Here is a 26,861-nt window from a genome sequence, read left to right as displayed (position 1 = left end):
AGAAACCAGAAACACCAATTAGAAAGGATATATGCACCCCTATGTTCATAGCAGCACAATTCACCATAGCTAAGCTTTGGAAACAGCCTAAGTGCCAATCAGCAGATGAGTGGATTAAAAAACTGTGGTACATCTACACAATGGAATACTACACTGCAGTAAAAAAGAAGTTCTTACCATTTGCAACAGCATGGATGGAACTGGAGAGCGTTATGCTAAGTGAAATAAGTCAGTCAGAGAAAGATAAATATCACATGATCTCACTCATTTATGGAATATAATGAACAACATAAACTGATGAACAAAAACAGATCCAGAGACAGAGAAGCATCCGATCAGACCATCAAACCTCAGAGGGAAGGTAGGGGAGGGTGGGGATAAAGGGGACAGATCAACCAAAGGACTTATATGCAAGCATATAGACCTAACCAATGGACAGAGACAACAGGTGGGTGAGGCATGAGTGGGGGGGTATGGGGGGTAATGTGGGGATAAGGAAACATATGTAATAACTTAATAAAAATTTTAAAAAAAAGAGATGGCAGCGCCCACAGCCAACAAAGAGGGAATATGCTAATTGAATGTCACGCACTCAAAGATGGCGGTGCTCACAGCCACAAGATGGCTGGCAGGGGAGGGTACTTGTGGGCGATCAGGCCTGCAGGGGAGGGCAGTTGAGGGGTGACCAGGACTGCAGGGGAGGGCAGTTAGGGTTGACCAGGCCAGCAGGGGAGGGCAGTTAGGGGGGACCAGGCCAATAGGGGAGGGCAGTTGGGGGCGATCGGGCTGGCAGGGGAGGGCAGTTGGGGGCAACCAGGCTGACAGGGGAGCAGTTAGGCATCAATCAGGTTGGCAGAGTAGTGGTTAGGGGGTGATCAGGCTGGCAGGAAGAAGCAGTTAGGGGCAATCAGGCAGGCAGACAGGCGAGCAGTTGGGAGCCAGCAGTCTTGGATTGTGAGAGGGATGTCCGGCTGCTGGTTTAGGCCTGATCCCACAAGGGTCTCCAGATTGGAGAGGGTGCAGGCTGGGCTGAGGGGTGCCGCCCCCCCCCCTCGGTGCACGAATTTCATGCACCAGGCCTCTAGTGTTAATATGTGTGTGTTTTTTAAAGTCCATCTGTTTCCATTGCAAGCAAGTGGGGCTTCCACTGTACCCTGTATCTTGTGAAAAAAAAATAATTAAATTGCTGAATAGAAATAATCATCCCTGTGTAACACATATAGCTTCTAATTGCAGGCATGTAATTTTACTGCACAAAGGTTAGCTTATAAGAGTAATCAGTTGTACTCAAACCAAATACAGTATTTATGAGACCAGCAAAAACTGTAAATAACTAGAGTTAATGACAGTTAAATGAATTTGCCTACATGGTCACATACTCATCAAATATAAAACTAAAATTACTAAACAGGTCATTCAGTCCAGCTCAAAAGAAATAAAAAACAGAAAAAATATTTTCTCCAGCCCGGTATGCAAAGTTCTGTGGATTTGAAATTGTACCATCATTCATAAGTCTTCAGGCTGCTCTCTTCTCCCCAAGACAGCATTATCACATCCTCCTATCCTCCCGTCCTCCCCTGAATATTTGTTAAATCTTTATTATTGAAAGTATTACAGATGCCCCACCTTTTTCCCCCCTTGCTCCCCACCACCTGATCCCCACCCCACCCCAGGCCTTTACCACCTTATTGTCTGTGTTAATGGGCAATGCATATCTATATATATAAAAGGCTAAGTGACTGACCACCTGTCCAACTGTCTGACTGACCGGCAGGTACATATGATGTGCACTGGCAATTTAGAAATAAATGTTGATTTGCACATGCGCGATACATATAAAACTCCCATTGAATTTCTTTTAATAGTATTACTCCTTTGGGAACGCCATGTCATAAATTAAAATTGAAAGTTGGTGCAATCATCACGCTACTGAGAAATCTTAAGAATAAATGGGGTCTTTACACATATGTAATACCCTTTGTATTACTTTAAGCAATAATAAAAAAAAAAAGAAGTTAAAAAGTAAAAAAAAAAAAGAAATAGGAAGTTATTAAATGTAAAAAAAAAAAAGAATAAATGGGGTCTTTAAAATGGTACTAGACTTATTATCAAAAGATTGCAACCTAACATAATTGAAGCTGAAGTATTAACAGGATCTGCGAAAGGAGGGCTTGTTCTGATTCCAAGAATTGATTTGTCCCCATCTGACACTGGCCTCCCATTTAAACTAATTGAAAGACAGTTTCCTGTAATGCCAGCATTTGTTATGACTATTAATAAATCACAAGGACAAACTCTAGACAGAGTTTCCTACCTGAACCCGTTTTTGGACATGGTCAGTTATATGTTGCTTTCTCTCGAGTTCAAAGAGTGTGTGACATTAGAGTTAAAGTTGTAAATACTTCATCATAAGGGAAATTAGTCAAGCACTCTGAAAGTGTTTTTACTCTTAATGTGGTATACGGGGAGATATTAGAATAGTTTTAATCAATTTATCAGTAATTGTTTTTATCAATGTTGTTTTTATATCATGTTTCTGTTGTTTTTATATCATGTTTTGGTGTTGTTATATTATGTCTTTGTTGTTATTACATCATTTTCATATTATTTATTTATTAATCAATTTATATATTATTTTCATACTAGAGGCCTGATGCACAAGATTTGTGCACTGGAGGGAGGGTGGTCCCTCAGCCCAGCCTGCGCCCTCTCGCAGTCCGGGACCCCTCGCTCCTTACCACCCACCTACAGAGGAGACGGGAGAGGCTCCTGCCACCACCGCTGCGCTTGCCAGCTGTGAGCCTAGCTTCTGAGGAGCACTCTCCCTGTGGGAGCACACTGACCACCAGGGGGCAGCTCCAGCATTGAGCATCTGCCCCCTGGTGGTCAGTGCACATCATAGCAACCAGTCATTCCGCCATTCGGTCAATTTGCATATTAGCCTTTTATTATATAGGATACATTTAGCTAATTTTCTTTCATCTCTGACACTTCTATTATACAGAAAGGGTGAATAATGATATTAAAATATTTCTTATAATTAATTTCCTTTCAATGTGCACAAATCCATGCACTGGGCCACTAATATGCATATAAGTTCTTTGGCTAATTTCTTCCCTTCTCCCTTTCCCTCTCCCTCTGAGATTTGTCACTCTTATTTCATGTACCCATGCCTCTGATTCTATTTTATTCATCAGTTTAATGTACTCATTAGATTCCACATATAAGTGATATCATGCAATATTTGTCTTTCTCTGACTGGCTTGTTTTGCTTAGCATAATAACCTTTGGATTACTCCATGCTATCTCAAAGGGTAAGAGATCCTTCCTTTTTTACAGCTATATAGTATTCCATTGTATATTTGTACTACAGGTGTTTTTTTTAAAATTTATTTTATTCTTGAGAGTATTACAGATATCTCTCATTTTCCCCTTTTGTCCCCCTCTACCCATCTCCCACCCCATCCCTGACCTTCACCTATCTATTGTCTGTGTCCATGGGCTAGGCATATATACATGTAAGTTCTTTGGTTAATCTCTTCCCACCCTCCCTTCCCCCTTCCCTCTGAGATTCATCACAGTCTGTTCCATGTATCCATGACTCCAGTTCTATTTTATTCATCACTTTATTGTGTTCATTAGATTTCATATATGAATGAGACCATGTAATACTTGTCTTTCTCTGACTGGCTTATTTTGCTTAGCATAATACTCTCCAGGTCCTTCCATGCTGTCTCAAAGGGTAAGAGATCCTTTTTTTTTTTTTTTTTTTTTTTACTGCTGCGGTGGTACATTTATACCATAATATTCCATGTTGTAAATGCACCAGTTTTTTATCCACTCATCTACTGAGGGGCACTTGGGCTGTTTCCAGATCTTAGCTATTGTAAATAGCACTGCTATGAACATAGGGGTGCATATATAATTTCTGATTGGTGTTTTATAACTTTTAGGATATATTCCTAGAAGTGAGATCACTGGGTCAAATAGCAGTTCAATTTTTAATTTTTTGAGGAAACTCTATACTATTTTCCATAGTGGCTGCACCAGTCTACATTCCTACTAGCTGGCTTGCCCATGGGGCAGGCCACTAGGGAAGATGCTCTGCAGTTAAAATTAGCCAAACTCAGCAACACACAGGCCACGATTCCAATGCACCATGAGGATAAACAACACAGTAAGATTTAAGCTAAAGCATGCTTCAATTGTGACAGAAAATCTCATTTCTCTCCTGGGAAACAGCAAGTGTTTATATGCATGTAAATGGACAATATCACACATATGTGAACCTACCGCTTCTCATAATGCTGACGCCACAATTTCCCTTCTCAAATTTCACTCCTTCATACTTGTACCCTGTTGAAAATAAATCCAAAGAATGTTCTTTCATCATTGGAACAACCTACTTATTTTATAAAGTCCCCTTGTCCAGACAAACTATATAATGTCTTAGGTTCCCTGTGAAAGTAAGGAGAAGAGTCAAGACTTTTCATAGTTATTTCTTAATTATTAATAAGAAACCTGTGTGGATAATTGGGGGAGGTGGACTTCATCAAGTGGAAATAGGACATATGATAGCATAATATTCACAAACATATTCCTCAAATTGAATTCAGAGAATCACTGCACTCCAAGAATGCTATAAACACCATCAATTCAACCAGCACCCACTGTGAGCCACAGCGGAGAGCCTCCTCATTCTGTCCCTTTTATGAGCCTCCATTCTGCCTTTAAAAGCAAAAGAAAGAGACGGAAATCATTACCAAGACATGTACAATTCTTGGTCTCATCCTGAATCTGTTTCAATTATGCAGCAAGCTCATCTCCCAATTTAGTGTCAAACTTTGAATAGAACAGCTTCCATTATTTACTAAAAAACCAAACCAGAATTTTAAATCCCTGAAACAAGGATCCTTGGCTGCTTTCTATTTTAGTAGCACAAAGTACCTTCTCTAATTCTCATCATTTTTCTTTTTCTTTTTTACTTCTCATCCTTTTATTTGGAGTTTTAATGCCAAACCAGTCCACCCATTTGCTTCCCCACAGAGATGAAGATAAATTGCCAGCAATTCTTAACTCTGATCCCAATGGGCTGTCATCAAAGGCATCACCTGCATGCTGAAGAATATTTATTAACCCTTAACTTAAATTGACAAGCAAAGCATTAACAAAAAGTCATCCACATAAATTTCTTTACTAAATGTCTCTAGGTTTATTAAGTTGTTTAAAAGAACAGCTCCACCTGGACTCCACATTCTGCATACTAATTTATGCAGGCTGTTTTTTTTTTTCCATTTCCCCCCAATTCTAACTCAGAATTTTTATGAGAAAAATATTACAGTAACAGCTGTGATTACCCGTTGGAGTGGTCACCGTGCATTCTTTATAAGGCAGCTGATTCAATCCCTCTTCCACAACAAGTCTGATCTAGAAAATAAAAGAAAGAATAAGTTGAAAATCTGCTAAGAATTTCTTGTTACCTGTTAGTATCCGGAGCTGAACACTAGGCAAAATTTAGAAACAAACTGGGCAAGGATTTAGCTTATGGAGGAAGGAAGGGGGCCCCTATCGTGTGTCTGATATAGAGATAGATCCAAATGCCAGGCTGCTTGTTAGTAGGTATTCAACCCTGGTTAGGCATCTGATTGCCCAAAAATAAAAAGACTCAAGTATGCCTTATGATTCTCATTCAGTCAGTCCAGGCTATTTTTAAAGAGATGCAAAATTACAGCAAGTGACAAGAGTCATGGCAGACAGCCTTGGAAGTAATAAACTTCTTGTTACTCTGGAAATAGTGCCTAGAGAGAACTTCTTTGCCTTGTTCAGTACTTTGAAATTGTTCAATTAGATTGTTTTTAACTAGGCCCACCATAATCCAAAGAAAGCCTGAAAGTTCTTAATAAGAAATAAATGAGTGGATAGAGTTAAGCAATGAGTGGTAGGAAGCAGTTGGATGCATTTGGGTTTGTCAGCTAAACAATAAAGGCTCCTAGTGATCTTAATGTGTGGAATAGAGAAAAGAATCCATCAGAACTACAAGAAACCAGATACAATATTCCTTCCAATAAGCAAGCACCTGGAGTCTACTACCACATTTTCTACAATCAATATTACACTATTGGTTGAGAATCAGAAACAGCTGGTAGAAATGCAGCCCCCATGCTCTGGTGTCACAACACAACACCCTGTTGTTGCCAATAAAAGTATCAATGCTAACTGAGCCAGCACTTTATCAGTCTGCAGCACCACACAGAATGTCCGGGAACCTCATAAATACTGGGTGTGTGCACACTCACTTCTAACCACCAACTTCTGTGGAGGTTAATGTTTCTTATGAGCAAACTAGTGCCCCGGTGCATGAATTCATGCACATTGAAAGGAAATTAATTAGAGGAAATATATTAATATCACTATTCGCCCTTTATAATAGAAGTGTCAACCAAATTCACAATCAATGACAGATGGAATCACATGCGTGCTACTGGCACCAGCGAGAGCTTTATATGTATCGTGCATGCACGATTCAACTTAGCCTTTTATATATATATATATATATATATATATATATATATATACACACACTAGAGGCCCGGTGCATGAATTCATGCACAGGTTGGGTCCAGAAGGCCTGCCCCAATGGGGGCCCATAGGGCAGGGCTGGCCATGTGGTCTAATGCTGGAAGCTGTAGCTTTCCCCCCCACTGGATCTAATTATACTTTAAGGATGGCCAAAAGAAAACCCACAACAGAACTGTTTTGCATTTCACATGCCATGAGATGAAGTTGTTTCTGTGTTGTTTGCAAACGTATATCAAGATGGATGATGGCCCTTGAATGATTTTTGCATTAATCCCAGGGCTTTGCCCTCAGTTTCCCAATATGATCTTCATGTCTATTTGTTTAAAAGTTTTTCTGTTTTTGAATGTGCCTACTCTTCACTGTTGCTCCTGGAAGCCTGTGGGTCCTCTTCGCTGCCCCCTTTTAAAGAGAGATTGAAAGCTCACCTAATCTGCAAGGCCCCACAATTTCACCAAATCCCCACCCAGACTCTCTAAATTCCTCAGCAAAGGGCCACCATCCTGTTAATGCTTAGGTCACCTTTTTGGCTAACTTGGAAGGTCTCCTGGGGCTGCAGGCCATGGAGGGAGAATTCCACACCTTGGCTGCAGTATTAGCAGAGCCCTCTGGAGACTCTGGTTGGGGACAGAAGGGACTGATAATTATTTCCTTGTGCTTTCACTAAATGTACATGCACCAGGGAGCCAGGCAGTGATTTAGGGGTGTTGGGGGCCGCTAAGGGGCAGGACAGGCTGGGGCAAAGGGCTGTGGGTGGCTTGCTGGCCAGCCCCGCCCTCGATCAAGGTGGGGGAGGCCTGCTTGGGGGCAGGGCCAGCCAGGCAAGGGGCCCTGGTCATTCCGCCATTCGGTTGCTGGGCTTTTATTATATAGGATAGAATAAACTTGCTTAATTAGACTTACTTTCTGATTTAGCTAAACTTTTTCCAGCCCAGTGAAGCACCCCAACTTCTCTTTCAGGTAACTGTCAGCAATACAGCAGTAAATATCAACACAAAACACATTACTATTGTAGATCACGCAGGAAGAACAAAGGGTAAAATATTTAACTGCAGCAGTGTTTGACTATATTCTGTGCAGTGAGAAAACCTGAAGTCATTTTCAAGGTCTACCATTTATTACTTCTTTTCAGTCAGGTCAAATTTCTAAGCTTTCTAAATCTCCATTTTCGAGCTCATGAAAAGAAAATAGGATTCCACCGAGTCTCCTATCTACCTACTCCAGGACTTCTGTGAGGATCAAATGAGATGAGGCATGGGAAAACACTTCATAGACATTTGGTTATAGTGTAAAGTGTTTGCACCTGGCTATAAAGCAAGTCATGTTCCTGGGGTGGAGAAATAGCAAGGGGGCTAGCCTCTAGGGAGAGGAAGCCGGGTGTTGCTATGTGACGCTATTACCCGCTGCCCACAGCTATCATTTCCAGGCTGGCCATAGGGTCTCAGCAGCAGCTTCAGCTGTGATTTGGTGGGGTGTCACTCCAGGGTAGTGGTGAGGCCTGTGTCCGACTTGGGGGAAGCTGAGTGTTGCTTTGTGGGCCAAGTCCTCACTGCCGTTTCTCTGTAAATGGCAAGTGTGCATCATGGCAGCTGTATTGAGCATTTTCCCCCTGGTGGTGAGTGTGTGCCATAGCGACTGTTCAGAAGGTGGGAAGGACACTTAGCATATTAGCCTTTTATATAGATAGATTGCAAGGGAAGAAGAGGATCCTTTTCTTTGATGAGCCTAGATCTCCTCCTAGTAACATTCCTCTAAAGCACCAGTTCTCAACCTGTGGGTCGCGAACAATGAAAATACATCCTGCATATCAGATATTTACATTACGATTCATAACAGTAGCAAAATTACAGTTATGAAGTAGCAATGAAAATAATTTTATGGTTGGGGGTCACCACAACATGAGGAACTGTATTAAAGGATCGTGGCATTAGGAAGGTTGAGAACCAAGAGTCTTACCTCTCCTGCAACTCTGGGACAGAAATTCGTGTGTCCAAGTCTTATAGAAGAACATAAAACCAGAAGAAGGGTGACTAAAATATAAAGAACTTAAGATCTGAGTGCTAGGGAAGCCAATCCTGATAAATTCAGGATATAATTAATGTAAACAATAATGGGATCCTTGTCCCAGAAGAGACAGTGTACTAGAAATATTCAACACTGGAAACCTAAACAGCTTCATTCCTTACCACAACCACACAAACGCTCTACCCCACACCTCCCAATATCACAACCTATACAATCATCTGCAGAGACCAGAGAGGCCCCAACTATCATCCACTCAGGTGAGTTATGCCCTTGGTCCTTGTTATCTCATTCAATTAAGATATAATGCCTGCTCTTTCACCTAAGTAGTTTTTTATTATTTAAAATATTACAAATTGTAGTACATATGTCTCCTTTTCCCCTCATTGACCTCCCCCGCCTCCCTCTCTCCCCAGCACATGCCCTCACCCCTTAGTGTTTCTGTCCATGAGTTATGCTTATATGCATGCATACAAGTCCTTTGGTTGATCTCTCACCCCGCCCCCCCTTCCCTCTGAGGTTGGATGGTCTGTTCAATGCTTCTCTGTCTCTGGATCTATTTTTGTTCATAAGTTTATGATGTTCTTTATATACCACATATGAGTCAGATCATATGATATTTATCTTTCTCTGACTGGCTTATTTCACTTAGCACAATGCTCTCCAGTTCCATCCATGCTGTTGCAAATGGTAAGAATTCTTTCTTTTTTATAGCAGCGTAGTATTCCATTATGTAGATGTACCAGTTTTCTAATCCACTCATCTGCTGAAGGGCATTTAGGCTGTTTCCAAATCTTAGCTATTGTAAATTGTGCTGCTATGAACACAGGGGTGCATATATCCTTTCTGATTGGTGTTTCTGATTTCTTGGGATATATTCCTAGAAGTGGGATCACTGGGTCAAATGGGAGTTCCATTTTTAGTTTTTGAGGAAACTCCATACTGTTCTCCACAGTGGCTGCATCAGTCTGCATTCCCACCAGCAGTGCACAGGGGTTCTTTTTTCTCCACATCCTCACCAGCACTTGTCGTTTGTTGATTTGTTGATGATAGGCATTCTGACAGGTGTGAGATGGTACCTCGTCATTTTGATTTGCATCTCTCAGATGATTAGTGACTTTGAGCATGTTTTCATATGTTTCCTGATAAGTATTTTATAATAACCACAAACTTAATTCCTATTTTCTGTAGAAAAAGGACATAAGGAAAGGAGAAAAGAAAAGGACATAATGAAAAGGAAAGGAAAGGAAAGGGAAGGGAAGGGAAGGGAAGGGAAGGGAAGGGAAGGGAAGGGAAGGGAAGGGAAGGAGGGAAGGGAAGGGAAGGGAAGGGAAGGGAAGGGAAGGGAAGGGAAGGGAAGGGAAGGGAAGGGAAGGGAAGGGAAGGGAAGGGAAGGGAAGGGAAGGGAAGGGAAGGAAAGGAAAGGAAAGGAAAGGAAAGGAAAGGAAAGGAAAGGAAAGGAAAGGAAAGGAAAGGAAAGGGGAACCATTTTCTACCATGAATACCAGGACCTCTGTTTTCCCCACAGCAGCCACTGACACAAGTTCCTTCCTCCTTGAACCTGTTCCTTTAGTTTGATAAAAGCATAATGACATAATGACCTATTACTCCAGAAATGTCAATTACATTTATCTCGATGAAATCCAAAGGTTATTACTGCCCTTACAAACTCAAATAATTGTAAACAGAATTTGCCTCTGAACTAAGAATATTTAAAGCCAAAAGTAGAACAGTTGTCTACACTCTTTTGAAATAAAGATTTTCCTAGGAAAAATGTAAATGAAAATTAATAAACTACTTTTCTCTCTTTCCCAAATGCAATACTGCCAATAATATTTAGATTGTAAACTCTATGAGAGCAGGGACCATGTGTCTGTATTCTTTACTGCTGGAAGATTCCAAGATGGTGTAGAATTAAGTGGAAGCTACACTGACCTTCTCCCAGGACCAAACTGGAATTACAACTAAAATATAGAAAAATCATCCTGAAAAACCAACTGAAGACTAGCTAGAGAGAAGCCTTGTATTCTTTACTACTCTATCTCCTCCCCCAGCAACACAGCCTAGCATAGTGCCTGACTTACAGGAGTTCAAGATATATATATATTTCAGGAATGGCTGAATATTAATAACCACAGCAGAAAATGTGTCAACCTCATTGTAAGCACTGAGAATACTTAGATATAAACATAAGAGGGAAACACAGTATTTACCCTGAAGACAACACAATCTGGTCTGAGATCCTCTCAGATCACACTAGCTAAAAAGAATTGAACTTGGTCAACCCTTAACAGCAAGTCCCTGAGGAAATTGTAGATAGTCCAACTCAATATTTCACATGCAAGGATAGTACAGAAAATAAGAGGCTAAATAAATTCCTCCCGTGTAAACTACAGGAGAGTTATTAATTTTTGTGCATTAGATGGATATCACAGGGTAACTAACTACTAGGTCTCCTTACATCTTTGGTTTTCTTTAAATGTACTTCACTTTACTGCCCTAAAATGAGGCATTTAAGGGTTACTTATGACAAGGTTACCAAGATCAATTTGAGAGGTAGGAGTACCTGAGAGCTATAGAAAATGAGTTTATGGAAAATGCTTTGAGGTGAAAGGGACTGAGACAGAGTTTTAATGCAACAGTAGAAACAATACTTCAGAAGTCTAGCAAGATGGTGGTTACTTGGTACAATCTCTCACACCCAGAATGCTCTAAATAAAAAATAAAAAAACCTTTGGCCTACTATGGTTATATCACTAAGGCGAACAATAAAATGAAAATGGAAAGCTTCCACCTACCAAACGATCTGCAGAAAACATGAAGTCCCCTCTACTTGCTGTCCTAAAAAAAAAAAAGTAGTGCAAGTTTTAGTCTAGATTAGAGCTTTAAGGTAAAATATTACTCATTACATTTAATAACACTGATATTATGACCTATTACATAATAAAAGCTTAAAAGTTTACATGTACAGACATTATTAAGGCAAGATATTTTTCACTAGGATACAGGAGGGTAAATGGAGTGATTTGATAAGTACTATTGAGAATACTTATTTGATATCAACATTAGCGTTAGGAATTGGAAAGATTATGTAGTCGCCCTCTGAGCTGCCCAAATATGTTATTCAATCAGATGAACAAGATGGCAGCAAACCCACACAAGAGAAAAACTTTGTAGTAAGAAAATCAGGTTCTCCCCTTCCATCCACCTTGCCATATTACCAAGATAAATAACCTATCTACTTTATCTCTAATCCTTTTTGGAGTGAGAATGGTACAAACAAATAAATCCTATAATTTTGCCATTGCTTTCAAGAATGCATAACTGAATTTCTAAGATCTCTTTCTCTAATTATTGATAATTTGTTCCTTTTGCCTATTTTCAATCAAACAGTTTGTTCCCTAGAGCTTTCTGACATTTTCCTGTACATTTTTTTCTGGTCAATCCTTTCATATCCTGAGGTATCCAAGTAATGATAATCCCATATTGCACCTACCCACAAGCTGTTAACCAGTCAAAAAAGGGAATGTTAAAAAACAATTTCTTCCTGTACATAAAAATCAAGTATTATTCTTCTTTCTCTCATACAAGTTAAATGACTCAACTGAACAGACTGAGTTGCAGTTTATGTACTTAAAAATCTCCTTCTTCCTATACATAGCATACCTAAAACATTCCCTAACACAGCATCAAAATGGCATATGCAAATATATATCATCTCAATATACCATTAATCATGACTTTTTTTCAAATGCATATGCCATTAATGGTATACTGAGGTAATATATGTTTGCATATGCAATTTTTTCCTGCATTCACTTTCTCTGACATGAAAAATTAATGAAATATTCCTGATACGATTTGCATTAGGTTTATTAGAATAAGAGTTCTATCATATTATGGATATTAATGAAACAGCAAATCATAACAGACTAGATATATTAGAATATAGCTGTTAGTTAAAATGATTAAATTAGTCCTTCTCAAGAGTCATAGTTGCACTGGAATGTAGTCATGTCTTGGAGTATGCAGGCCTGACTGTAAAGAAAGTTTAAGAAAGTATTCTCTGCTTAAGATGACAGAAGAATATAGCCTGGTAAGCATGAAATATATAGCCTTATTCTTTTCTTTCTGTTCTTAAGATAATGTAACTGACTCACAATCAAACCCAAGATGTTTTATATAACTCTCTTTCTGTTCAACTACAGTCATAGTTAACTAGACCAGGGCAGGTTCCCACTAGGAGCTGAATAAATCAGATTGCTGAAGTTTGCATAGAAATTGACCAATCAACACAGCCCATGACCCTGAACCCCTTACTCATGACTTTTGCCCTTAAAAGCCCCAAATGATAAGTCATTTGGAAGATCTGGTGTTAAGTAATACAGCTTTCCATTTTTCTTGCTTAGCATTCTGAAAAAAAAAAATGACTGTACTTTCACCACTGCAAAACTGGGTATTCGATGTTTGGCTCTGCTGTGTGCCAAGAGGGATGAACTCTTGTCCTGTTGAGTTACTTTAATTCTCTAAAATATGGACCATAACTGAGAAATAGCAAGAATATAGTTCTATATTCTTTATATATAAACTAGAGGCCCCGTGCACGAAATTCATGCGGGGGGCCGGGGGGAGAGGGTGTCCCTCAGCCCAGCATGCACCCTCTTGCACCCTCTTGCAATCTGGGACACTTCTGGGGATGTCTGACTGCCAGCAATTGGACATCCCACTCATAATCCAGGACTGCTGGCTCCTAACTGCTGGCCTGCCTGCCTGCCTGATCACCCCTAACCACTCACCTGCCTGCCTGATCAGCCCTAACTGCTCACCTGCCAAACTGATCACCCCTAATCACTCGCCTGTCTGCCTGATCGCCCCTAACCGCCTTGGCCTCTGCCCCCACTGCTGTGGCTTCATCATCCGGAAGGTTGTTTGGCTGTCCAGTCTAATTAGCATATTATGCTTTTATTATTATAGATATTCCCTAAACTCAGAAAACCCTATTCACACATACCTACTACATACAGAACCCACTTAAAAAAGGTTTTATGTTATGAATTGTGATTTTCAAATGAAACCATACCAATAGCACCTTTCATTTCTGTTCTTAATCTTCATAACATGCTTACCAAGAAAGAAAAAGTCAGTGTACTAAAAATGAAATACTGAAGCCTACTGTCCTGTTTGCTAGACCTGTACAACGCTGTTTTTGTCTAGGCAGCCAGAACACAGTTGTTCAATAGGGAAGGAAAGTCTGATTGATCTTAAAGAAATATCCAGTAACATAACTTGGGAACACATCTGAAATGTGTTTTTTTAATTTCTGTACAGTTACACATAAATTTATTACACAGAAAAGTTATATTAGGTTAAGTGATCGAAGTTGACCAAATCTGTTAACTTTACTTTGGAATCAGACATTTTAACACCGTTCACACTCTCCCCCAAAAGACAAGCCTCAGCTGATAACTTTCATATAGTAATTACCTTCTCTACATTCCTAAAAATGAACTATGAACTAATATGAACTGTCATCTCTTTATAGGTATTTGACTTCCAATTAAAGCATTCACTGCTCCAAATAATCTACTACATAGAGTAATTACTAGCCTATCTCCTGCTGTTTTAGACAGACTTCATTCAGATCCATACTGTTTACTTTAAATCAATTTAGAAATTAAAGTACAGCCAGAATACAATAAGTTGGTTGCATTTTTTTTTACCAAAAAAAATAGTGGTTTTTCAATATCTACATCTAAATCCTTAACACTGCTTAACACTCGTTTCATAAAGCAAATGTTTACTTGTTAGATCAATCAACTTACACATTTTCTCCGAGCCCCTAAGTAAGACTCAACACTGGACTAAAGTATTTGCTAATAAAGGTGTTTTACTGTAAACTAGACCCTAATTTTTATTAATCCCAGGCAATTTGTTTCAAATCATAGCTTTGTTCACTTTTGTCTTAAAACTATTTTCTTATATCTCTCATATTAGAAACAAAGCTTTGAGAGACATTTTAACCAATCACTATATAATAAAAACCCCAAATAAAAATTAAGGTACAACTATTACAAAGCAACAAACATACTAACACACATTTCTGGAATATTCTAAAATATATCCAAGTAACCAAATAGCAAACATTTAAATAGTATATCCAGACACTGGTAATGCAGAGCATGGAAATCTAATTAATGTTTACCTGAGCATCTTTTAAATTGTACAAATGCCAAATAAGTTTAACAATGCAGACATAACCATATCTAAGAATATACTTTTCTTGACATTCCCTCCAAACAAATATGTCACACATCTGTAGCAACAAAATGCAGCCATTTAAAAATAAATGATCTTCACAATGAAATAATTAAAAAATGAGAATCACACTGGAAGTTAAATCATCATTTTAATGTGGACTTGGTAAACCTAAGTTTGTACACGTCTAGCAAACAGGGTAGTAGGCTTCAGCATTTTTTGTAGTTCATTGACTTTTTCCCTACCTAAGATTATAAAGGACTTCAAAATTCCCAGAGAGGCTTCAGCAGTATCTAAAAACATGTACATCTTATATAAAACCCAAACTAATATGAAAAACCTCGAATCTCACTGACCTTGCTTTCAAATAGTTAATAGTTATTTACTTATCATCCATAAGATATATAAATATGATAGAGGAATGTTTTCATAATATTAAAAATTTAAGATTTCAAGTAAAAAATCCTTTCCCATCTTTTTTACTAGGCCTCATTGCTGCTGCTGCTGCTGGTAGAGGTATCTCCTAGTTGGTAGAAGAAACTGTTGACCTTAAACAAATACACAGCCAGATATTTTGCCAGCAAAATGGGTTTATTTGAGAACAATAAAGAATTGTAATTCAGGACAAGTGGTCTAAGAAAAGTGGGGAGGCTTAACTGCTTTCAAATTTTCCTACTGTCTCTGGTTTCTTCATCCGTGAACTTGGAAAAAGCTTCTTTGTCCCCATCTCCAACCCACCCCCACATACTGCACCCCCACCCTAGCATCTTTCTTTACTAATTCCTACTTTCCCCTTAGGTCTTGCTTACACATCACTTTTTCCAAGTGATGACTTCTCCCAGCCCCTCCACTCCTGCACCCTCCTGGGCCGTGTGCTCTGCACCATACTATCTTTAGGGGAATAAAATTGGGGTGGAGTAAGTGGATGCTACACGGACACACCCCCGGGACAAAACTGGAATGACAACTAAAATACAGAAAAACTTCCTGAATAATCAACAGAAGACTTGCTGAAGAGAAACCTGATAACCGGGGACCGAAAGTGGAGACTGTATAGAGACTGACAGGAGGGGCGGAGGTGCAAAAGGCCTGGTCAGGCTCCCAGAGACAACATCTGAAGCTCCAGAGAGATATCTCAGCTGTGGGAAATTGCCACTGAGAACTCTGGGGTCTAATCCCCAAGCTGGGCCCCAGAGCAGAAAGCACCAGAACTGAGAAGGGTACCCAAACTTGTGCTCTGGCAGAGGGAGGGCAGAGTGGACTAGAGTTGCGTGAGCAGAAGCCAGGATTGGGGGCTCTGGGGTTAGAGCTCATAAATCAGACACTCTGGTTTCCTATGTTGAGTCATTCCCTCATGCTGCAGAGGTCATATTTGCTATATAGGCCGCCTTGCCTCGGGGGGGGGGGGGGGGGGAAGACAGTTGACCCACCCTATTAGAAAACACCTTGCCCCATGGTGCGGAGTTAATGACACCCATTAAAAGACTGAGAATAACAATTAACCTCCAGGCAGAAGCAATTACCACACCCTGTTGAAAAAAACAAAAACCCTTGCCACACCTGTGGATGATTGCCTGGAGGCAATTCAAGATGGAATCCTATCAGTCTTTATAGACAGAGGCAGTCTCTGAAACTTGGAGTCATTGCTTGATCAAATTAGTCTGAAATAGAGCTTGACACTGCCATGCGTTAGAGATTGAGAAGCTTGAGTAGCGTAGGAGGTCTACCTAATACACAGTCACAAACCCAAACAGGCAGCCAAAATGAGGAGAAAAAGAAACAACACCCAAATGAAATAAGAGAAATCTCAAGAAGAACAGATAAATGAAATGGAGATAAGAAATTTATCTGATACAGAGTTCAGAATAATGATGGTAAAGATGCTCAACAGCATAAGAAAAGATATAGTGACTATGAAAACAAATAAAGAATGACATAGCACAAATAAAGAACACACTGGAAGTAATACACAGCAGAGGGGAAGCTGAGGATAGAATCAGTTAATTAGAAGACAGGGTAGAAAAAAAATAACTCAATCAGAGAACCAAAAAAGAAAAGTCATTTAAAAAACAAGAGGACAGCTTAAGGGAGCTGTGAGACAATGTGAAACGTAACAATATTCGAATAGCAGATGTGCCAAAAGAGGCAGAAAGTGAGTAAGGGATAGAGAATGTGTTTGAAAAAATAATGGCAGAAAATTTCCTTAACCTAGTGAAGGAAAAAGTCACACAAGCTCAGGAGGAACAGAGAACCTCAAGCAAGAAGAACCCAAACATGCCTACCCATGATTAAAATGACAAAAATTAAAGACAAAGAAAGAATCCTAATGGGAGCAAGAGAAAAGCAAACTGTTACCTACAAAGCAGCTCTCATAAGGCTGACACCTGATTTTTCATTAGAAACTCTACAGGCCAGAAAGGAATGGCATGATGTACTCAAGGAAATGGAAAGGAAGGATCTGAAACCAAGATTACTATATCCAGCAAGGTTATCATTCAAAATAGATGGTCAAATAAAGAGTTTCGCAGACAATAAATAAATAAATAAATAAATAAATAAATAAATAAATAAGAGCTAAAGAAGTACATCACCACCAAACCAGCTTTAGAAGAAAGGCTAAAGGGACTGCTGTAATGAAAAGAAGAAACAGAGTGAGAAACCTATGCATACAGAATCAAAATGGCAATAAATAAGGACTGATCAATAATAACCTTAAATGTAAAAGGATTAAATGCTCCAGTCAAGGAGAAACCAAGATGGCAGCATAGGTAAACACTGGAGTTTGCTGCCTTGAACAACCACTTCAAAAATACAACTAAAAGACAGAATGGACATCATCCAGAACCACAGGAAGGCTGGCTGAGTGGAAGTTCTACAACTAGGAGGAAAGAGAAAAGCATACCGAGACTCAGAGGAGGCGCAGTGCTGAAGTAAAATACTAAGGTGCGGAGTGCATGCGGAGCGGGCTGGTGGCTGAGGGCGTGGTTGTCGTTTTCAATCGGGAGGGAGTCTCAGGCTCTGAGCTCCAGTTCCGGGCGAGTCTCTAGGGACCCAGACTCATATGGGAGAAGCGGGACTGTCTGGCATCGCTCAGAACCCTAGGGCAGCTTTCTCTCCGTGGGGCTTGCAGCGATTACTGGGACACTGAGAAGCAGAGCCTCTGAGGGCAAGACTGAGAGCAGCCATAATTGCTAACCCCACCCTGTTGATCCCATGGGACCTGCCCCGCCCAAGCCCTGCAGGGAGACTTTTGGATAGCCTCAGGCAAAGGCTAGATTAGCACCTCCCTAGAGATCCAGGAGCCAGGAAACCCAGATGTCAGAGTGGGACCATCCAGTTTGCAGCTCCGTGGAACCATAAAAGACACACTCAGGGGGCAGACTCAGTGAGCACCAAAGCCCCATTGAAGCAAGTCTTGCCCCAGAGGGGTGTCTCCAGCACAGAAGTTCTCCCACTGCAGACACAGCTGATTCTCACAGCCAATTGGAGTGGAGGTCAATTCCTCACAGTGATAACTACAACAATCAAGACTTAATTACAACATGACTGTGCACAAAGCCCACAAGGGGGTGCACCAAGAGTGTCTACCTCAGGTAATTGGGACACTTAGCACAGAAAGGCACTCCATAGACACAGTGAAGTATAAAAAATGCCGAGACAAAGAAACAGGACACAAACGACAGAATTGGAGGAAAGCAAACTGCTGGATATAGAGTTCAAAACCACACTTTTAAGGTCTTTAAAGAACTGTCAAGAAGCCGCCGATAAATTTAATAAGGCCCTCGAAAAGACTGGTGAGACCGCCAATAAATGTAGTGAGATCTTCAAGAAGACTGTTGAGACCGCCAATAAACATAGTGAGATCCTCAAGAAGACTGGTAAAACCCTCGATGTTGTGATAAAGAACCAACTAGAAATTAAGCATACACTGACTGAAATAAAGAATATTATACAGACTCCCAACAGCAGACCAGAGGATCGCAAGAATCAAGTCAAAGATTTGAAATACAAAGAAGCAAAAAACACCCAACCAGAAAAGTAAAATGTAAAAAGAATCCAAAAATACGAAGATAGTGTAAGGAGCCTCTGGCACAGCTTCAAGCGTACCAACATCCGAATTATAGGGGTGCCAGAAGATGAGAGAGACCAAGATATTGAAAACTTACTTGAAGAAATAATGACAGAAAACTTCCCCTACCTGGTGAAAGAAATAGACTTACAAGTCCAGGAAGCGCAGAGAACCCCAAACAAAAGGAATCCAAAGAGGACCATACCAAGACACATCATAATTAAAATGCCAAGAGCAAAAGACAAAGAGAGAATCCTAAAAGCAGCAAGAGAAAGAAAATCAGTTACCTACAAGGGAGTACCCATACGACTGTCAGCTGATTTCTCATCAGAAACTTTGCAGGCCAGAAGGGAGTGGCAACAAATATTCAAAGTGATGAATGCCAAGAACCTACAACCAAGACTACTTTATCCAGCAAAGCTATCATTCAGAAGTGAAGGCCAGATAAAGAGCTTCACAGATAAGAAAAAGCTAAAGGAGTTCATCACCACCAAACCAGTTTTATATGAAATGCTGAAAGGTATCCTTTAAGAAGAGGAAGGAGAAAAAGGTAAAGATACAAATATGAACAACAAATACACATCTATCAACAAGTGAATCTAAAAATCAAGTGAATAAATAATCTGATGAACAATATGAACTGGTGATTGTAATAGAATCAGGGACATAGAAAGGGAATGGACTGACTATTCTTGGGGGGGGGAAGGGTGTGGGGGTGAGGGAAGAGATTGGACAATAATCGTGCACCTATGGATGGGACAGTGGGTGGGGAGTGAGGGCGGAGGGTGGGTGGGAACTGGGTGGAGGGGAGTTATGGTGGGAAAAAAGAGTAACTAATGTAATAACCTGAACAATAAAGATTTAATTAAAAAAATAAATAAATGCTCCAATCAAAAGGGATAAGATAGCTGAATGGATACAAAAACATGACCCAATGAAATGCTGTCTAAATGAGACGAAACTGAGAACAAAAGACACACAAAGGATTAGAATGAAGAGATGGAAAATTTTTTTCCATACAAATGGAAAAGAAAAAAAAGCTGGAGTAGCAATAACCATATCCGAAAAAATAGAATTCAAAATGAAGGTCATGAAAAGAGACAACAAAGGTTACTACATAATACTAAAGGGATCAATCCAAAAATAGGATATAATCATGGAAAACATATATGCACCCAATATAGGATCACCTAAATTTATATATATATATATATATATATATATATATATATGCTTCTAGAGGACTTAAGGGAGAGATTGAAAACAATACTGTCATGGTACAGGACTTTAACACCCTGCTAATAACTTCACTGGATAGATCTTCCAGACAAAACCTTAACAAGGAAACAGTGACTCTAAAGGACACACTGGATCAGATTAATTTAATGGACATTTATGGAACATTTCACCCCAAAGCTGCAGAATATATATTCTTCTCAAGTGTACAAGGATCATTCATGAAGACAGGTCACATGTTAGGACACAAAACAAGTCTCTACAAATTCAAGAAGATTGAAATCATATCAAGCACCTCCTCAGATCATGGTGGAATGAAATCACAAATCAACTACAGTAAAAACACCCAAAAACATTCAAACACATGGAGGCCAAGTAATATATTATTAAACAATGAATGAGTTACCAATGAGACCAAGAAAGAAATCAAAAACTTCCTGGAAACAAACGAAAATGAACACACAACCCAAATCTCTGGGACACAGCAAAAGCAGTCCTGAGAGAAAAGGTCATAGTTCTATAGACCTACTTCCAAAACAAGAAAAATAAACTAACACTACAACTTCAAGAACTAGAAGGAAAACAATAAGAAAAGTCCAGATTAAGTAGAAGGATGGAAATAATAAAGAGTAAAGCAGAAATAAATGACAGAGACTAAGAAAACAATACAAAAAATCAATGAAATCAAGAGCTGGTTCTTTGAAAGGATACACAAAATTGATGAAACGTTAGCCAGACTCATCAAGAAATGAAGAGAGACATAAGCAAGATGGCGGCTGGCAGGATGCAGGTGAGGGAGAGGATGTGAGTGAGGGGGTGAAAGGAGAGTGTGTCAATGTGTATGGTGTGTGTGTGAGTGAGTAAGGGACAGTTAAATCCTGCAGGAGTAGCAGGGGCTGACAGACCAGACTCTTCTGGACAGGGAGCACCTAACCCCGCTGTGGACACACCCTGGGCTGCGGGGCTTAGGCACGGAGCCCACACCATCTAGAAGGGGAGAGTGGCCTCTTCTAGGAATTCATTAGCACCACCACTCAGACAGGCCTTGGACACTGCCTGTGACCCTGTAGCCACTCCAGCCAAAATCCTGCTGCCCCACCCGCAGACCTGCAGACCCTAGGACCTCCACCTCCAAGGGCGCACGGCTCCCATAGCAGTAAGTGCGACTTCCCTCCTCCCCAGCGGCAGATCTCTGTACACCCCAGTAATGTATTTACAGTGCACAGGCTTCCTGAGCCCACTGCTCCACAGGCAGCTCTTGGGTTCCACTGTGAGCCCCTGCTGAGTGTGCTCTTTTTTTAAATTTTATTGATTTTTTTACAGAGAGGAAGGGAGAGGGAGAGTTAGAAACATCGATGAGAGAGAAACATCAATCAGCTGACTCGTGCACACCCACTACTGGTGATGTGCCTGCAACCAAGGTACATGCCCTTGACCAGAATTGAACCTGGGACCCTTCAGTCCGCAGGCCGACGCTCTATCCACTGAGCCAAACCGGTTAGGGCTGGGTGTGCTCTTATACAAACAGGGACACACTGCCCTGGCAGTAGAAATTCTGAATTCTCTCTTCCTGGATATATGCCCACAGACATCTCAGTTGTGCGACTTCAGCAACAGGGCCCCTCACAGTGTGTCAGTGTGCCACGCTGGCAAATGCACCGCCACAGTCGTGCTTTTCCAGAGTGCAGGCCTCCTGAGCCCGTTGCTCCACAGGTTGCATTTAGGTGCCACTGTGAGGCCCCACTGGGCATGCTCTTATAGAAACAGGGACGTACTGCACTGCAGTAGAAATTCTGAACTCCCTCTTCCTGGATACCAGCCCACATATATATACTACGGGCCCGCGGCTTCGGCACCAGGGCCCTTCAGAATGCGTCAGTGGGCTGTGCTGGCAAACGTATTATGGGTGCCCCTGTGCACCACCACTGGACACACTTGTATACAACCAGGGATGCAGCAACAAAAACTGAGTCTTCCCACCCAACAGCAGCAGTACTCTGGACACCACAGTCACACTTTTCCAGCATGCAGGCCTCCTGAGCTCCACCATCCCGACAGATGGCTCCAGGGTGCCTCTGTGAGCCCCCGCTGAGCACGTGCAATTTCAACCAAGGGCGCAAAGCAGCAAAATTGGGAAAACTCCCTCCTTGGCTGCTGAATTCTGTACACTGCAGTTGCGACTTTCCAGCATGCAGGCCTACTGAGCCCACTGCCGCTACAGGCAGCTCCAGGGTGCCTCCTGGAGCCCCGGCAAGGCGTGCTCATATCCAAACAAGGGCGCACAGACCCAGCAGTAGAAATTTGGACTTCCCCCTTCCCGGTTACCTACCCACAGACACTCCGGGCACATGGTTTCAGCAAGCAGGCTCCCTGAGGCCACCACCCAAGCAGGCAACTCCTGGGTGCCTCTTGAGCAGCCACTAGGCACACTTGTATCCAACCAAGAGCTCAAGGCCCTGGCCACAGAAACTAAGACTTCCTCCTCCTCAGTTGCTGACCTCCGTTCACTGCAGTTGCACCAATCCAGCATGCAAGTCCCCTGAACCTGCTCCCCCAGCAGGCGGCCCCTGGGTGCTTCTCTGAGCCGCTGCAGGGCACAACCAGGACAGCTGATATCCAGTCCCCGCAGTAGCGCCTCTCCAGCACAGGGGCCCCTGATACCACTGCCCCAGCAGACGGCTCCAGGGCACCTCTGTAAGCAGCCACTTGGCGTCAAACTCCAAGGAAGGGCACATATCCCCCAAAGCAGAAACTGGGAATTCTCCCTCCACAGGGCTGGTGACACAACACAATCACTCCGATCTAGCGTGTGGGCCACACAAGCACACGCCCCTTGCAGACGACTCCTGGGCCCTCTGTGTGCTGCCAACGGCGTGTGCCTTTCCCACCAAGGGCTCACGGCTCCCTCAGTAGGACCCACGACATCCCCCTCCTGGCTACCTACCTCTGGACAGCCTGCTTCTGGATCCTGAACGTCTTTGTGATTTAGAGAGGGGAATCACCTTGGCCAGAGTCCCACTGCCTCAACTACAGACTATGTGACACCTGCCCCCTACTGAAACATGCTCCAGTCCCCTACTAGTGAGTTGCAGAGTGACACTAATCCAGAAAGAGTCACATCACACCGGCTAAAATCACAGTTCCTGAGCCTCAGGCCCCGAGACTGCTTCCTCCCAAGCCGTGGACTGAGGGAATCTACAGTGAATATATACCAGTGAGACCTCAGATAACCTTTTCCACAAGAACCAGAACCACAATCACATCAAAAACAGCTTGCACAGTGAAGCTGGGGGTGAGTCACATTGCTAACCCATAATGAGACTTAATCCATGAATAAGAAACTAACATTCAAAACCCAAATACATCAAGAGAACACAAATAACTCAAGTAGGGAGCTCCGCTAGATTACCAAGCCCAGGAGACCTGGGAGATCATACCCGTAGCACCACCACTAAAAGAACCTGGGTAGGAAAGCAGTTGGATCTAGGACACAGAAACAATTAAGAGGTTATAGCAAAACATGGGGAGACAAAAAAGCAATCCCCAAAGGAAAGAAAAAGAGGGTCATCAAAAAGGGAGTTAAATGGAATGGAGGCAAGTAACATATCAGAAAAAGAATTCAGAGTAATGGACATAAGGATGCTCAAACGACTGGATGACAATACACACAACTCAATGAGAATTATAAGGAGCTGAATGAGAATGTCACCAACATGAAAAAAAACACACAAGAGAAAATGAAGAATGACAAAGCTGCAATAAAGAACATAAGGGAAGGCTTAAACAGTAGACTAGAAGAGGCTGAGGACAGCATCAGTGAATTAGAAGACAAGGTAGAAAAAAACACAAAAACACAGCAGCAACTGGAAAGAAAACTTAAAAAGCAAGAGGAGAACCTAAGGAAGCTTTGGGACAACACAAAACAACATCCACATAACAGGAGTACCAGAAGGAGAGGAAGAGAAGCAAGGAATAGAAAACCCATGTGAAGAAATAATGAGAGAAACCTTCCCTGATATTGGCAAGAAAATAACTATGCAAGTCCAAGAAGCACATAGAGTCCCAAAGAAGATGAATCCAAAAAGACCAAAAGCAACACACATAATAATTAAATTGGCAAACATTAACAAGAAAGTAAGAATTTTAAAGGCTACCAGAGAGAGACAGAAAGTTACCTACAAGGAATCTCCAATCAGACTATCAACAAATTTCTCAAAAAACACACACCAGGCCAGAAGGGAATGGAATGAAATATACAAAGTGATGCAAAGCAAGGGACTGAATCCAAAAATACTATACCCAGCAAGGTTATCATTCAAAATTGAAAGTGGAATCAGGAGTTTCACAGTCAAAAAATGGGCTAAGAGACGTTATTACCATGAAGTGAGCAACGTAAGAAATGCTAAAGGGACTGCTATAAAAAGAAGAAACACAAAGGCAAGAAACACAAACATTAAGAATAAAAATGATGAAAAACAAGTACTCATCAATTATAAAATTAAATGTAAATGGATTAAATGCTCCAATCAAAAGACATAGGGTAGCTGAATGAGATAACAAAACATTACCCATATATTTGCTGTCTGCAAGAGACCCATCTCAGAACAAAGGATTCACTTAGACTGATAGTGAAGGGACGGAAAAAATTTTTTCAAGCAAATGGAAATGAGAAAATAGCTGGGGTTGCAATACTTATATCTGACAAAATAGACCTCAAAGTAAAGGCCATAACAAGAGATAAGGAAGGCCAGGACATAATACTAAAAGCAGCAATTCAACAAGAAGATAAAACTCTTGTATAAATGCACCCAATACAGGAGCACCCAACTATATAAAACAACTCTGGAAGATATCAAGGGAGAGATCGATAGCAATACATTCATAGTACACGACTTTAATACCTCACTGATACCACTGGATAAATCCTCTAAACAAAAAATCAGCAAACAAAACATCAAGCCTAGAGGAGAAACCAAGATGGCGGCATAGGTAAACACCTGAAATTGCTTCCTCGCACAACCACTTCAAAAATACAACTAAAAGACAAAACGGACATCCTCCAAAAACACAGGAAGGCTGGCTGAGTGGAAATTCTACAACTAGAAGGAAAGAAAAAAAGCACACTGAGACTGAGAGGAGGAGAGGAATTAAGTGAAGAGGTACGGAGACGCACGCAGAAAGGGCTGGCAACTAAGGACGTGCTTGTCTTTTTCAATTGGGAGGGAGTCACAAGCTCCCGACTGCTCTGAACTCCAGTTCCAGACAAGACTTTGGGGACCCAGACTCATACGGGGAGAAACTGGACTGTCTGGCATTGGACGGAACTTGAGGGCGGCCTTCTCTCAGAGGTGCTTGGAGCGATTACTGCAGGACACTGAGACCCAGGGCCTCTTAGGGAAGGGCTGAGGATCAGCCATAGCTGTTTGCTCTGCCCTGTTGATTCCCGGAGACCCCGCCCCACCCAGCTGTGGGCAGAGGCTTTTGCATATGAATGGGCTGACCCTTTGCAATCTAAAATTACCTAACAAACTGCAGCTAGGTCAGAGAGACCCAGAACATCCAAAAGAAGTCCCAAGGCCCCACAGCAGCTTGCATTGCTTCACAGCTGGGCCTCATCTAAGCACCTCCAAACCCCAAACAAAGAGAAATCTGCAGATCTCTCCATAGCTCCTGCTGGGTAGCCTCAAGCAGAGGCTAAATTAGCACCTCCTTAGAGATCCAAGAGCCAGTGTACCCAGTGGTAAGAGTGGGGCCATCCAGACTAAAACTCCTCAGAAACATAAGGGACACACTCAGGGGGCAGACTCAGTGAGCACCAAAGCCCCACTGAAGCAAGTCTTGCTCATAAGGGTGTCTCCAGCACAGAAGTTCTCCCACCATAGACACAACTGATTCTCACAGCCAATTGGAGTGGAGGTCAATTCCTCCCAGTGATACCTACTACAATCCAGGCTTAACTACAACAAGACTGTGCACACAGCCCACAAAGAGGTTCACCAAGAGTGTCCACCTCAGATAATTGGGGAGGCTGAGTCACTCAGACCTATAGGACACCTAGCATAGAAAGGCACTCTATCAACACAGGGAAGCAGCCAAAATGTGGTGACAAAGAAACAGGTCACAAATGACAGAAATGGAGGAAAGCAAACTACTGGATATAGAGTTCAAAACCACGGTTATAAGGTTTTTCAAGAATTTTCTAGAAACTGCTGATAAATTAAATGAGACCCTTGATAAATCTAGTGAGATCCTTAAGGATATGAAAAAGGATCAACTAGAAATTAAGCATACACTGACTGAAATAAAGAATGATATATAGTAGTGATGGTGAACCTATGACATGCGTATCAGAGGTGACATGCAAACTCATTTTTTTGGTTAAATTTTCTTTGTTAAATGGCATTTAAATATATAAAATAAATATAAAAAATATAAGTCTTTGTTTTACTATGGTTGCAAATATCAAAAAATTTCTATATGTGACACGGCACCAGAGTTATGTTAGGGTTTTTCAAAATGCTAACATGCCGAGCTCAAAAGGAACACCATCACTGTTATACAGATATCCAACAGCAGACGAGAGGATCGCAAGAATCCAGTCAAAGATTTGAAATACGAAGAAGCAAAAAACACCCAACTGGAAAAACAAAATGAAAAAAGAATCCAAAAATATGAAGATAGTGTAAGGAGCCTCTGGGACAGC

At 41.3% G+C, this 26,861-nt stretch overlaps 1 protein-coding gene across 3 annotated transcripts in view; it reads right to left on the bottom strand.

The window, feature by feature from the left end:
* UPRT (uracil phosphoribosyltransferase homolog) overlaps nucleotides 1-26,861 on the bottom strand; it is a 62,241-nt gene that overhangs the window by 5,980 nt on the left and 29,400 nt on the right. For 2 of the 3 annotated variants that reach the window (XM_059679682.1, XM_059679684.1), the window contains exons 2-4: nucleotides 11,397-11,439; nucleotides 5,358-5,427; nucleotides 4,294-4,356 (exon numbers count right to left, since the gene is read on the bottom strand). In XM_059679682.1, coding sequence (XP_059535665.1) covers nucleotides 4,294-4,356; nucleotides 5,358-5,427; nucleotides 11,397-11,439 — 176 coding nt within the window. The remainder of the gene's footprint in view (nucleotides 1-4,293; nucleotides 4,357-5,357; nucleotides 5,428-11,396; nucleotides 11,440-26,861) is intronic. The other variant, XM_059679683.1, reaches the window with a different exon arrangement.

This window comes from Myotis daubentonii, chromosome X, assembly GCF_963259705.1.
Source record: "Myotis daubentonii chromosome X, mMyoDau2.1, whole genome shotgun sequence".
In the NCBI taxonomy this organism is placed as follows: Eukaryota; Metazoa; Chordata; class Mammalia; order Chiroptera; family Vespertilionidae; genus Myotis; species Myotis daubentonii.
This window is presented reverse-complemented; position numbering and strand designations above follow the sequence as displayed.